The sequence below is a fragment of the Desmodus rotundus genome, chromosome 1, assembly GCF_022682495.2.
Source record: "Desmodus rotundus isolate HL8 chromosome 1, HLdesRot8A.1, whole genome shotgun sequence".
Lineage (NCBI taxonomy): Eukaryota > Metazoa > Chordata > Mammalia > Chiroptera > Phyllostomidae > Desmodus > Desmodus rotundus.
In genome coordinates this window covers 26,212,997-26,226,077 of record NC_071387.1, presented here as the reverse complement: position 1 = coordinate 26,226,077, position 13,081 = coordinate 26,212,997, and the positions used below count along the sequence as shown (strand labels likewise).

Here is a 13,081-nt window from a genome sequence, read left to right as displayed (position 1 = left end):
CTGGACATTCTTTTGCCCCTCCAGATCCACTCTCCACCGTTCCCCACCCTGCTTTGTGCCCGGGGAAGGCCTTTTATGGACCATATTGTTGGCTCCCTTGATCTAAGGCGGTGGTGGAAGATCGGAAGGCGCGACGAGACTGATGTCAGTCATTTATTCCCTGGCTCATTCTCGGCCGGTCACTGTGAGTTTTCTCTATAACCAAGGGCTACAGTTATGGATAGAAAGCCATCTCCTATTCCCTACTAGGCTCTAGGAATGGCGGTCTCCCCTCTTTCCCTTGAGTTTAAGTGCAGTAATGGCTCTCTCACTTTACCTTCCCTGGGAGCCCGAACTATTTCCGTTGGTTTCCTTAAATCATTTTTTTGTAAATAGTTTCTTGAAAATTCTCCTCAGACTGTTTGAGTGTGCTATCTATTCTGTGCCAAGATCACTGTTCCCTTTTCCTTCTTGACTATTCCCAGTTGCTTAAAATGTGCATTAGTCAGTCCATTATTTAAAGGAGAATTTCAGAAAAGTGGCTCAGTGGATTGAGCACCGGCCTGCGAACCAGGGGGTCGCTGGTTTGATTCCCAGTCAAGGCACACGCCTGGGTTGCAGGCCAGGTCCCCAGTGCTGGGCGTGTGAGAGGCAGCCACACACTGCTGTTTCCCTCTCTTTCTCCTTCCCCTCCCCTCTGTTTAAAAATAAATAAAATATTAAAGAAATAAAGTAGACTTTCACAAAGAGGCATCATCATATATATTAATAATTCCTTGAAGAATTTTGGGAGTTTATAAACTGTGATCTTACTGCCATCCTTTTACTGATTTGTAAATAATGGATTTCACCAAACTTTTCCTGAAGCCCTTAAATTCACTCAGTGATCTGAACCAAAAAAAAATTACCTTTTTTTTCTCCCTGAGTCAAAGGAAGTGAAGGAAATTTAAAGCCTGCTCTAAGTTTCCCCAGTGGAATTGATCTACGATGAGTCCAGCGTGGGCAGAGGCACAGCTGTGCTGGTAGGATCACGGGGAAACATCTGAGGTCAATTTAAAATTCCTCTCTGAAAATTGCCAGAGTCTGGCCTGCAGAATTGGACCTGCAATTTCCTAGTGACTCTGGGGAGCAGATAAGGCCCTAGAACTTAAGAAAAATGAGTTTATCTTCCAGAGAAACTGCAGCTAGACAGGTCTGGGCCTGCCAAGAAATGAGAGGTGAATAGATCAAAGTTCTCACAGGGGACCAAGTATTAATGTCCAACTGCCAAAGGCATCTTTCATGTCTTATTACTAGGTGACCGCATAATTCCTTAGCCAAACTAGAATATATATATATATATGAATGAAAGGGTGTGAAACACTCTGTGGCAACAGACACGGACTTGGGTTGTACCTGGCAACTGGGAGATAACTTTAGAAATAAACAGAGGAACGCCCCTCAGAGCACCTGCTGGGCGGGAAAGCCTCCCGAACATGCCTGCTTCCTGCTGCACTGTGCCTGCACCCCTCCCGACCCAGGGGGAGGGGGAGGAGGTGGGACATGTTCATTAAACGACCTTTTTTTTTTTTTTTATTCCTCACAAGAGCCCCTGGAGAGATGAAGAAGTGGAGGCTGGGGTGTGTTAGGGATTTGCCCAAGATAAGCTGAAGGTAGAGGCAGGCTTCGAATATGGCTCGTTTGCTTTCAAAGCCAGTCCTTGTTTCCTACGCTGACTCATCCCAGCAGTGCATGATATTTGAGGTGAAGGGGAGGGCAGACAAAGCTTTACTAGGCATGCTTCCTTCTTCTGACCTTTCCTGGGAGAAAGCTTTAAAAAAAAAAGCAAGCAGGTGGAGACTCATGGATTGAACAAAAGGAAATCCAACAGACAGAGGGCCTTCCCAGAGGAAGTTCAATCAATGAAACTTTAGGTTCTGTGTGGGTGATGCCCTGAAATCTGTCTTGGGTTGTTCAAGATAAATATGCCCAGCAGTGCGTGAGGATATGCATTGCTGTTTAAATGCACACAGGTGAGCACCACTGGATAGCAGTTCGTTATTGCCTTGGCCGGGATATGCCACAGTGCAGACCGCCATCCCTGAGAACCAACAGTGCCATGTGTGTTCATAACGTTCCCTGCGGCTGGGGGTGGCCCTCCTAGCTCCACTCACACGAATGCTATCAGAATCTTCTTTATTTCTGTCTCTTAAGGTCCAATTAAGGATATACCTCTTTTCCATTCTCCTAATTCCTACATCTCTCTCCCCTTTCTAAATTCAGCTGACCTGGAAAGTGGGACCAAGGTTGTCTTAACGACCATAACTTGATGGTTATGCGGAAACTGAGGCTCAGAATGGCCAAGTAGCATGTCCGGTATCACATAACTGGTAGGGTTCAAACCTGGAACTAGCTCCAAAGCCCATGCTTTTGGCCATTAGACCATATTGTCTAGGGCATGAAATATGGGATGGGGCAAAAGTAGGTTTATGCTTGTTCATATGGAAATTAATGTGATAATTAATAAATAATAATATAAGAATAAATTCTGTGCTTTGCATACTCACAACTGTAAGGCTACTTTTGCTTCATCCTCTAGTCATGCCTCAGGATGCTATAAAGGGAAACCAAAGCCACTGTATCAAAAAGCTGGGAGGGCTCTTGAGGTTGATTAAATCCAAATACCTCATTGTACATGTGGCTGGAGGTGGGCAAGATGAGAGAGCATGAACACGGACAACAGTGTGGTGATTGCAGGGGGAAGGAGGGCATAAAGGGTAATGAGAAAAATACAATAAAAATGTTTAAAAAAAAGATGAGAGAGGAAGCAACTTTCCCATCCACAGACAGGTGCAGAAGTAATTGGTTGCCTATTCAGCATCCACTCTCCTGTCTTCTTCCTAAGAGAGTCCTGCTTTTGTTTAGGTCTTGACCCTTCATTGTGTGAGCGTGTGTTTCAAGGGAAGCTGTCCCATCACCAGTCCCAGGGAGTGAGTCACGGTTGGTCTAAGTCATCATGGGGATCTCATTATTCTTACCCTTGGTTGTCTTAGACATGAGCAGATGACACAATTTTGGCCAATCAAATATGAAGAAGTTTACTGGAGGGCTTCTGGGAAGGTTTCCTTATTCTAAAAAAAAGCTAGAGGAAGACACCTGAAGACATCTATGAACCCCAGGAAATGATGGAGGGAGAGGCAGTATTCATACTTCTGGTATTTACTATTTACTGCGCCAGTTTTTCTTACTAGGTGTCTCCATAAATGATCTTGTATGCTCAGAACAAAACGGCAAGGCAGGTTCTATACTCATTCACAGAAGGGGAAACTCAGACTCAAGTGTCATTCAGCTATTAATTGGTAAAGCAAGGATGCAAGTCCCAAAACACATGGTCTCAAATTTATCATGCTTTGTGTTATACATTTTCACATCTGAATAAATAGATTTATGTTAGTGGTTGTGTTAGTCAGTCTCCAAAAGTACGTTCCCCTCTGTGTGCTCAAGTGGAGTCAGGTTCTGAGTTTGCAGAGATCTGTGCCCCAAGAGGCTTGCCCCGGGGGTCACATGGTTCCTTCAGCTGACATCTCAGTCTGCTGGTCCTCTGAAATGGCGACGGCCTAGAGGTGTGCCTGTGGTCAGGGAGGTGCAAGTCTTTCTACGTTGCTGGCTTTGGAGACATGACTGGGAGTCTCCTTTTGTCTGTCTAATGTCTTGCTGTCAACGTTGAATCATTCGGAGATTTCTGAGTTGAGTTAACATCATCATAACAAATGGCAGAAAATACCAAGTGATTGTTGCTTTGCACAATTTCAGCAATTGGTTTGTTTGCTTTCTTGGATGAATTAACTTAGCTGACCAGTGTAAACCCAGGAGTATTTCTTTTAGGAAAAGCCATGCAAATCTCTTCCAACAAAGATAAACACGCCTGCTTTACCAGGGTTGTAGTGAGGACTGATGGATTGATGTCGCTAGTACAGTTTCTGTCATGGGGTAAGAAGCAGAACATGCCAGTTCTCTAGTTCCTCTTTGGTTCCTTCGAACTTTGCTCAATGATTATCTCAATGAGGTTTTCCATGACTGTTGTCATCACCGTTATCCTCCTTCTCATCTTGCAAATACTGTTTAATTTACTTATGTAGTAAGTCTATTGTGTAATATCTCCTGCTACAGTGCAAACTCCTCAAAGGCAGGGACTTTGTCTCTTTTGTTCAGTGACATATACAGTGGAACCTCTGTTCTTGAACTAAATTCTTTCTGGAAAACTGTTTGAGAAGTGATTTGTTCAAAAACTGAATCTCCTTTGTCACCTGAGAGACACGTGACTGATCATACAGGTATCAGCACAAAAGGATTGTTGGGTAGAAAATCAAGACTCTGAAATTTTGTTAGACAACCGACACATTTTTTTCATGGACAACTTAGTCAAGAATCAAATTGTTTGAGAGCCAAGGTGTATGAGAACAGAGGTTTTGCTCCTGATAGCCTCTCCGGAGTGCCATGGGCGTTTCCTCCATCGGCCAAGATGGCAGCAGGGGGAGGTTCTTACACTGAGCACCTGAAAGGCTAGCAAGATAATTGGATAGAGGAAAAAGCCTTTCTCTCCCTCTTCTGGTACCAGATTGAAGGGGGTACCAGGGGAAGGCAGGCACATGTACCATGGAAGTCAAAATGGCTCAGGGGAGGTGCTGGACCAAAGACTGTGTCAGTCTAGCCTGGGGAAAGAAGGGATTGGTTGAGAGGTGGACCCACCCAGAGCACATGAAAGTTTGGGAAGTTGATTGGTCATTTTGAGAAAGCACCTGGTCCATCCCACACCCAAGCTAATATAATCCCAGGGGAACAAAAAACGGGTGGCTTTCTCTTGCTCATCCCTGCTGGCTCTTGACCTGTACTTGCATGGCAAGCAAACTCTCCTGTTCTCTCTATGGGCCCTGTGGCCCCTGGCTTCCAGGAGGGAATTTCTCTCTCTCTCTCTTTCTCTCTCTCATTGACCTGGTGATGCTTTTGCCAGTGCGTGTGTGTGCTCTGTCCTTTGGGCACATGACCTTGCAGCCCTAGCAGCTGCACAGCCCATGATTGGGCTTCACACACAGGCTCCAGGAGGGAACCTGAAATGAGCAACAGCTGGGAACAAGCAACACTACCTGGATGGGGAATACAAACGCCTTAGCAGCCACCTGTGGGCTTCAAAGAACTTACTTTAAATTGGAGCAGGAACTCTGGACCCTGGCTTTTATCTTGGTCTTGCTGAGGAGTTGGGCTTTGAGACAAGAGCCTGCCCTTCTCCCAGGTCATGCAGCACCTGAATAAAACCTTTTTTCTTTTATACCAGCATCTGCTTCATGAGTTTGGCTTTTGTGGAGAGAGGCAGCTAACCCTTCATTATCTTTGTTTGTGTTGTTTGGCAACGGTGTGACTGCACAAAGTGTTTAGAACAGTGTCTGGCACCATCCCGAGTGCTTGATAAATACTGTTGGACAAGACAAACCCATTCTTACAGGTGGTCTAAGTTCTCTGAAGTGGGTCGGGTAGGTCACAAAGAAGCAGAGGATCTGAATTACCTTTGTAGTGCCTCCCAAAAGGCTTTCACTGAATCACGTCTAACATCATGCTCACAGCTTCTATGAATCATCAATACAAGAATTAGCTAGAGAAATATTTTTGCATTTGGCAAACATTGCCAATTCTGTTATTCAGTATCATTTTTCCAAAAAAGAATTATTTTAGAATTTAGCACTAAAACCAGACTAATATTCTTCTTTTTCTGATTAAAAATCTTTCCAACCCATCTTATAGTCTATTTTTGGTCACAGCTGCCCAGAATGTTAGAGGTCAATTTCATTCTCAGGACATTGACTGGCTTGAGCCAGTTTCTAGTTGTAGTTATTTACTCCTATAGGTTTTGATTTCTGATTTAGGCAAAAACACACTTGAAGTCTATCTATCTATCTATCTATCTATCTATCTATCTATCTATCTATCTACCATCTATGTGTCTATCTATCTATCATCTATCTGTATTAGGTTCCTAGAGGTGCTGAAAGGAACTACCACAATCTGAGTATCTTAAAACAGCAGAAATGTTATCTCTCATATTTCAGAAAGTCAAAGTCTGAAATCGTGGTATCAGCAGAGTGGGTTCCTTCTGAAGACTCTGAGGAAGAAGTCGTTACATGTTTGCCTTTTAGCTTCTGGTTTAACTTCTGGTGGTGGCTGCCAATCCTTAGCCTTCCTTGGCTTATAGATGTGCCACTCCAGCTTCTGGCTCTGTCTTCTCATGAACGTCTTCCCTGTGTGTCTCTACACATGGCTTCTTGTAAGGACACCAGCCCCTGGATTTAGGGCTTGCCCTAATCCAGCATAGCCTCATCTCATCTTAAATAATTGCCTCTGAAAAGTCTCTACTTCCAAAGAAGGTTACATTCTGGAGTTCTGGGTAGATATTAACTTTGGGGGGGGACGTTATTCAACCCAGCACACTACCAATATCACACTGGCTTTATGTTCTTACCTTTGGCTTCCCAACTGCTCAGATACGTTGCTCAGTTTCTCTGGTTCAATTATTCCACAGTTACTTACTGAGTGCCCACTACAGTCTAATGAAGGAGAGATACACTAACAAATAATAATCTGATGAAATACATGTTAACAAATAGTAAAGGTTATAAATTATGGTAAGTGCTATAAAACTATGTAAGATATAAGATAAGAGTTTAAAGGGAGATATGTTTCAGATTGGATCAGGAATAATGGCAGGCTCTGACGAAGGGAGATTTCAGGTGGGAGTTTATAATGAGAAGGCATTAGCTGGGTAAGTGTCAGGGGGGAAGGGTATTTAAGGAGGAGGAGGCGACAGCCTGCGCAGAGACCCCAAGGAAAGGAAGCCACCGGGGAATTGCTATCTCAAATAACTGTTGGGGCAGGGCTGTCATGGTCCAGGAGAAAGCAGGAGGAGGAGATGAGGCTGAAGAATTAGGCAGGGTCACATCCCACAGGGCACTGTAAGCCATGTTCAGTATTTCAGACTGTTCCCTGATGGACATGGTAGGCCATTGCAGGTTTCTAGGCAGAAGAGTGATTTACCATGTAGAAAACAAATTGAATAAAGGCAGGAATGAAAACAGAGATGCCAGTGAGGAGACGTTAACAGTGGTCCAGGTGAGGGATAATGGCTTGTGCTAAAGTGATGACTGTGGAAATAGCAATAACTGGGCATATTTGAGACAGAGTTTATAGAAAGGAGAGAAAACATATGGCTTGTTGATGGATGTGGAAGGTGAGACATGGGGGGCATTAAGAGTCCCAGCCAGTTTCTGGAATGAGTAACAGGTACCATTACAAAGACATGAGGCACAAGAGGAAGAGCACATTTAGGAGAGAAGATCAAGGGTTCAGTTTTTGACAAGTTCAATGTGAGATGCCTGTAGGATATTCAAGTAGGGATGTTAAACAGGAAACTCAATATATGGCCCTGGAACTCAGGAGAAGAGTCAGAGTTGAAATACATATTTGGGGATTATTGGCAAATACAGGCTATTTGAAGCCATTATTGTTGGCTTTAGATTTTTTTTTCCTTCTAAATGTCAGGCTGACCTTGTACTGGTTTATTTGGCTTCTCTTTTAAGTGCTTGAGCTCTTGTGGCTCTTGTTACACGTTTTAGTCTCCTATGTAATCATCTAATTTCTGGCTCACTTTGCAGGTTTCTTTGTAATTACATCGTAAACGCAGAGCATTGCAATAGAAAGAAGTGGGTTCTGATTGTTTGTACGCCTTGGGCAAATCCCTTAGGATCTCTGGGTATTAGTTTCACGTCATTAGTTTCACGTCTATAAGAGGGAATTGGTTGTTTTCAGTTCTTTAAAAAATCTATTCTTCACGGTAACGCTATCTATACAAGGGCACGAACGCTACTCACAGTTTTCCCTTACCTCGGTGACAGCAAAGCTTCTCTTGCCACAGGGAACCACCTTGTACCACTTGTCGTGCAGCACATCCATAAACCCGTGGGACTTGTATTGACTGATTAGCTCAGATATATTGGAGGTCAGCACAGAGTTGGGTGGGAGCCCAATGCCGTAACCTAGGAGAAAACATAATCTCAGATGAGCTTTGCACCTGAGAGGTTCCTAAGAGGTTGCTACCATGCTCCTGGTGATACTGCCACCAGGCCTGGTATCAAGGGTGTGGTGAACTGTCACCATCTTGCCTTCAAAGGACTCAAAGATATCTAAGGTGTGATTACTTCAGATCTGCGGCCTCTCTGAGTAGCTGAGATGAGTCTGGAAAAGAGATGAATGGGCTGTGCACATGTGCAGGTGGTACATTGCTTTCCACGGGCTTCTGTGCCTCCTTTCAACATATTTCTTAGAAGCCATCATGAGATCTCTACCAGGGCTGGGATTCCCTATCCATCTCTCCTAGAGCCCTTCCTCTAGGCCTTAGGTGCCCAAAAGCAGGTTATAAGCACCATTCTTGGCTCGTGACATACTCTCATCACTGGTCGTGCATGGTCCTTTTTTACTTTTATTTATTTTTAGATAATAAGACCATGTAAACATATACTATAGCATGAGAACTAAAATGCCAATAAAAATTTATCATAACAAACTTCAATTATTAAAAAAATAAGTTTGGTAATACCAAGTGTTAGAGAAGATACAGATCAATACGATTGCTTACATGTTGCTCGTGGTCATGCAAACTGATGGAAACGCTTTGGAAAACCATTTGCTGTTTCAACTATGCATTACTTTTTGTGTAGTTGAACACTTACATACTCTAGGACCAATAATTTTTAGTATATTCCCAAAGAACTCTTCCACAAGCACCAGCAGATAGGCACGAGAATGTTCTTAGAGTCACTTTTCATAGTAGCAAAGACTGGGAACAACTCAAATGTTCTTTGACAAGAGAACGGTTAAATAAATTGTGGAATATTTACACAATTGGAATAGTATATGGTGAGAAACATATGAACTGGAACTACATGGAATAATACAGAGGACTCTTAGCAGTAAGATATGGACTGAAAAACGTCAGTCCCAGAAGATGACAGCACGGATCCATTGTGTAAATGTAAGAGCATTCAAAACAAAACAATATACCTTTAGGAATTCATATGTAAGTGATTGAAATACATTTAGGAAAAAAATCAAGGAAATGATAAACCAGGAGTCCAGTAGTTACTGAAGGGAAGGGAATCAGAGGAAATGATGAGGGAGGAACAGAAAGGTGGGTGTAATTTGTTGTCAGTTTTATTAATCAGCTTGAACCCTATATCCCCGCTCTGCGTGGCTTTATTTGCTTTCCAAACTGTTACCGCACTGTTAATCTCTTTGATGAGCCATGGGAAAGAGCTAATTACCTGCATTTTATCTTTAGCTATTGGATAGCAGAGTCAAGAAAAAGATGTTTTGCCCTCAAGGTGATTGGGGAAGATAAATTAAAAATATAGTTACTTCCTAAAAGGCTGTCACGAATCCAGAGATGTTTACTGGTGACAAATACACATTCTAATTATTGTATCTTATAATTTATTTCCAAGGAAATTAGTTTTTTTCCTTTTTATTGCAGATACATAAATTACACAAATTCTCCTTAAAAAAAGATGAGGCCTGAAATGTGTGCAAAACCAAGAAAAGACATAAATAATGCAGAAAAATGCTTGAGTTTTAAAGAGCTGTATGTTTTCTTTTCCCTGATAATTTTGTTTGTCCCTTAACAATGGCAAGTCAAGGAAATGATGACAAATGTCGAGAGCATGCTTAGAATTTTCCACACACAAAGTTATTTTGAGGGCCTGTTTTGTGCCTACTAGTTTGGGTTTGAAAGGCAAGACTGACAATAAAAGGCTTTACATGGGCAGCCTGTTCTGCTGATGTTATCATTAAATAACATTTTTTTTTGTAATGAGTATAAGGAAGTAAGCGGTTTTCTTTAGAAACCTTTCTTACAATGTATGCTATTGACAGTGCAGTCACACATGCATTTATTCAGTACTTCTGTACGTGCCAGACACAATCTTAGGCAGGCGTTTGATAATATTCACTGACTGATTCCCTCACGCATTCATTCACTCATTCGTGCACTCAGCCAATATATCGAGTGAACAGGCAGAGTGTTAGTGGTCGGGATTTAGCAGGGAAGAAGGCAGGTGTGGTCCTTGCTGTCACGGTGTGTTATCTGTCTCCCTTAGGGAGACATATTAAACAATGCACTGAATAATGATTATTTCATTACAAATGAGGTAAGTGCCATGAGGATGAAGAACTGGGGCATATAAGAACTTACAGTAGGAGGACTTGGAACTCTCTGGTGGAAGTGGGTTGATGTTCAAGATAATTAGGCCAAACCCTGGCTGGTGGGGCTCAGTGGATTGAGTGCTGGCCAGTGCACCAAAGGGTTGCCGGTTTGATTTCCCAGTCAGGACACGTGCCTGGGTTGTGGGCCAGATCCCCAGTAGGGGGCGTGCAAGAGGCAACCACACATTGATGTTTCTCTCCCCCTCTCTCTCCTTCCCTTACCCTTTCTCTAAAAATAAATAAGTAAAATCTTAAAAAAAAGATAATTAAGCCAGGCTTGCTGAATACTATTGTATTTTTTCAATAGATTATGAACTATTATATTATAAAAATATTGTAAAAATATAGTAATATTCAGCCCCTGAGGCAATAGTTTTCAACAACGACAGCAACAACAACACCACCTAATATTTATTGGGGGCTTAAACTATCCCAAGTCCGACTCCATAATAAAGTTTTTACACACCTTACCCCATTCTGCAGATCATGCACTAGATGAAGATCGTGTTTTCGAGTGTGGCGTATGGTTCAGTTAAATCAATCTGGGATTCTAGTAATAAGAACCACAACATACTGAGCTCTACTGTGTGCCAGATACCATTCCACATGTGTTTAATTTCTTTATAAACCCATGCAGAATATGTATTACTTGAGTATTAAAGCCTGGATAAGTAAATTATCCAAGGTCACACATAGTTGGCAAAGCTAGCATTTGAAAGCAGGTCTGTTTGAGTCTAAAACCAGAGCTCTGCCCACTGTATCTAGTACAGCATGTGACCAAGTCAAGGGAGTTGCTTCTGTCCCTCCAGGGCAGGCTATATCACGACATCATACTGATGTAATCCCCCCAAACCAGGCAGCTCAGTAAAAAACCAGTTACCGAAGCTGGCGGTTTGTTTTCAACAGCAGACCAAAATATATGTTATTTATGAGCAGATTTTGTTTATGAACTTTTCACTAAGTTGTGTAAATACAGTGTAAGTATAGCCCTAATTGGTATATATGTGTGTGTGTATGCAGGTTTATCATATATACCTATGCGAGGAGGTTAACTAGCAAGGATGCTCCCTAAATGTATTATTCCTCCTAAAACTCCTCTTAAATTATTTCAGCCCCCATTAGTGTAATAATGACAGACGTGTTTTCATTTTTCACTTGATAAGCATTTGTTGCATCCCTATGCACCTAGTCATTAATTCTACAAACATGTATTGACTACTCACTCTGTACCAGGCACTCTGCCAAGTGCTATGGAGGTTGCCAAGTCAGACTCTGAGTGTGTCCGTGAGGAGCTCATCGTCACATGGGGAGAGGAGGCACACACACATAACTGCACAACATGGGGGGAAGTTACAGGACTTTTCTTCGGAAAAAAGATAGGTGAGGCATAAACCCCATAAAGGTAAAATTTAATGGCTAGGATGCAATGAGGAGAGGGATAAAACTCTGTAGAGTTCAGAGGGGTGACAGATTGCTACCAGGTGAGAGGATGAGAGAAGACATCTTGGATTGATTCTTATAATGGTATTTTGAGCAGATGAGACAAAAATACATGATAAGACATTTAAAAAATCTAAAATTAACCCTTATAATAAATCTACATATTCTAAGAATAGAATTTTGTCACTACAACAAAAGTATAAAAATTGCCCCAGAGGAAAAGCTATGTTGAAGTTGCAGGGACATTTATAAAAAATTGCTACATAGGAAATAATAAATATTAAATCGCTCCACTCCATCATGTCAAGGTTCAGTTGCAATTGACTGCTAAAAATACATTACTGTCCTTTTTAGCTTTGTATTTTAATGCATGTATTGAGTATTGACATTTTAATGATTTTTAGCATGAATAATAATTATGAGCTAATTAAAGCAAACTATGCATGTGAAATAAGGGGAGAAATAAGGAAAACATTATGTGGCAATGAGAAGAGGTATTTGTTAAAAGACATAAAATTCTATTTTACTCAGAAACATAGAATAGTAAAACCTTGCCCTGGCTGGGTGGCTCAGTTGGTTGGAACATCAACCCAAAAGGTATACCAAAAGGTTGCAGGTTCAATTCCCAGTCAGGGCACATACCTAGGTTGTGGGTTTGATCCCGGGTTGGGGTGCTTAGAGTAGGCAACTGATTGATGTTTCTCTTTCACATTGATCTTTCTCTCTCTCTCTCTCTCTCTCTCTCTGTCTCTCTCAATCAATAAACACATCCTTGGGTGAGGATTATAAAGAAAATAAAACCTTGAAGGTTTCATTTCTATCCTTTTCTTTATCAGTTGCTTTTCAAATTTGATTGTGTTCATTGGTCAAAGAATTTTTGTTTTCAAATTGCTGACTCAATTTAGCAGCCTGAGTTGCTTTCATTATGATTAGAAACAGGGCTTTGCAATTAGGCGAGGCTGACTATTTTGTGGTTGATGGATGAAGCAAAGTGGAATCCTTCAACTCTATGGGTGAAGGTATCAGGCACCCTGGAAATTGGATATAGCTTAATAGCCCAAGAGAACAATTTTTACAACAGAATAGAATCCTGATCTTTTCCCCATGGATAAACCAGCTTTATTCAACTGAGAGATGTAGAAATATATTTTGGCTAGGAAATGTATAGTTAAAAATCCATAGACTAATAGAACTTCCTGAAATGTGGTTGGAAAATAGATATTTTGAAAATAAGATCTCAGATAGCATCAAAAAAGGCTCCAGGAAGAAAGACTAATTCAGCTTTACAGTCTGTCTCCTTGGAATATCATATTTAGCTACTCTGGAGCAATGGTTGAGAACATGTTGTAGTAGCCCCAGCTATAAAGGAGACATTAAAAAT

General features: G+C 41.7%; 1 protein-coding gene across 2 annotated transcripts in view; it reads right to left on the bottom strand.

The window, feature by feature from the left end:
* Positions 1 to 13,081, bottom strand: part of GRIN3A (glutamate ionotropic receptor NMDA type subunit 3A) — a 147,528-nt gene that overhangs the window by 29,670 nt on the left and 104,777 nt on the right. For both annotated transcript variants that reach the window (XM_024560131.3, XM_045195259.2), the window contains one exon: positions 7,888 to 8,039. In XM_024560131.3, coding sequence (XP_024415899.2) covers positions 7,888 to 8,039 — 152 coding nt within the window. The remainder of the gene's footprint in view (positions 1 to 7,887; positions 8,040 to 13,081) is intronic.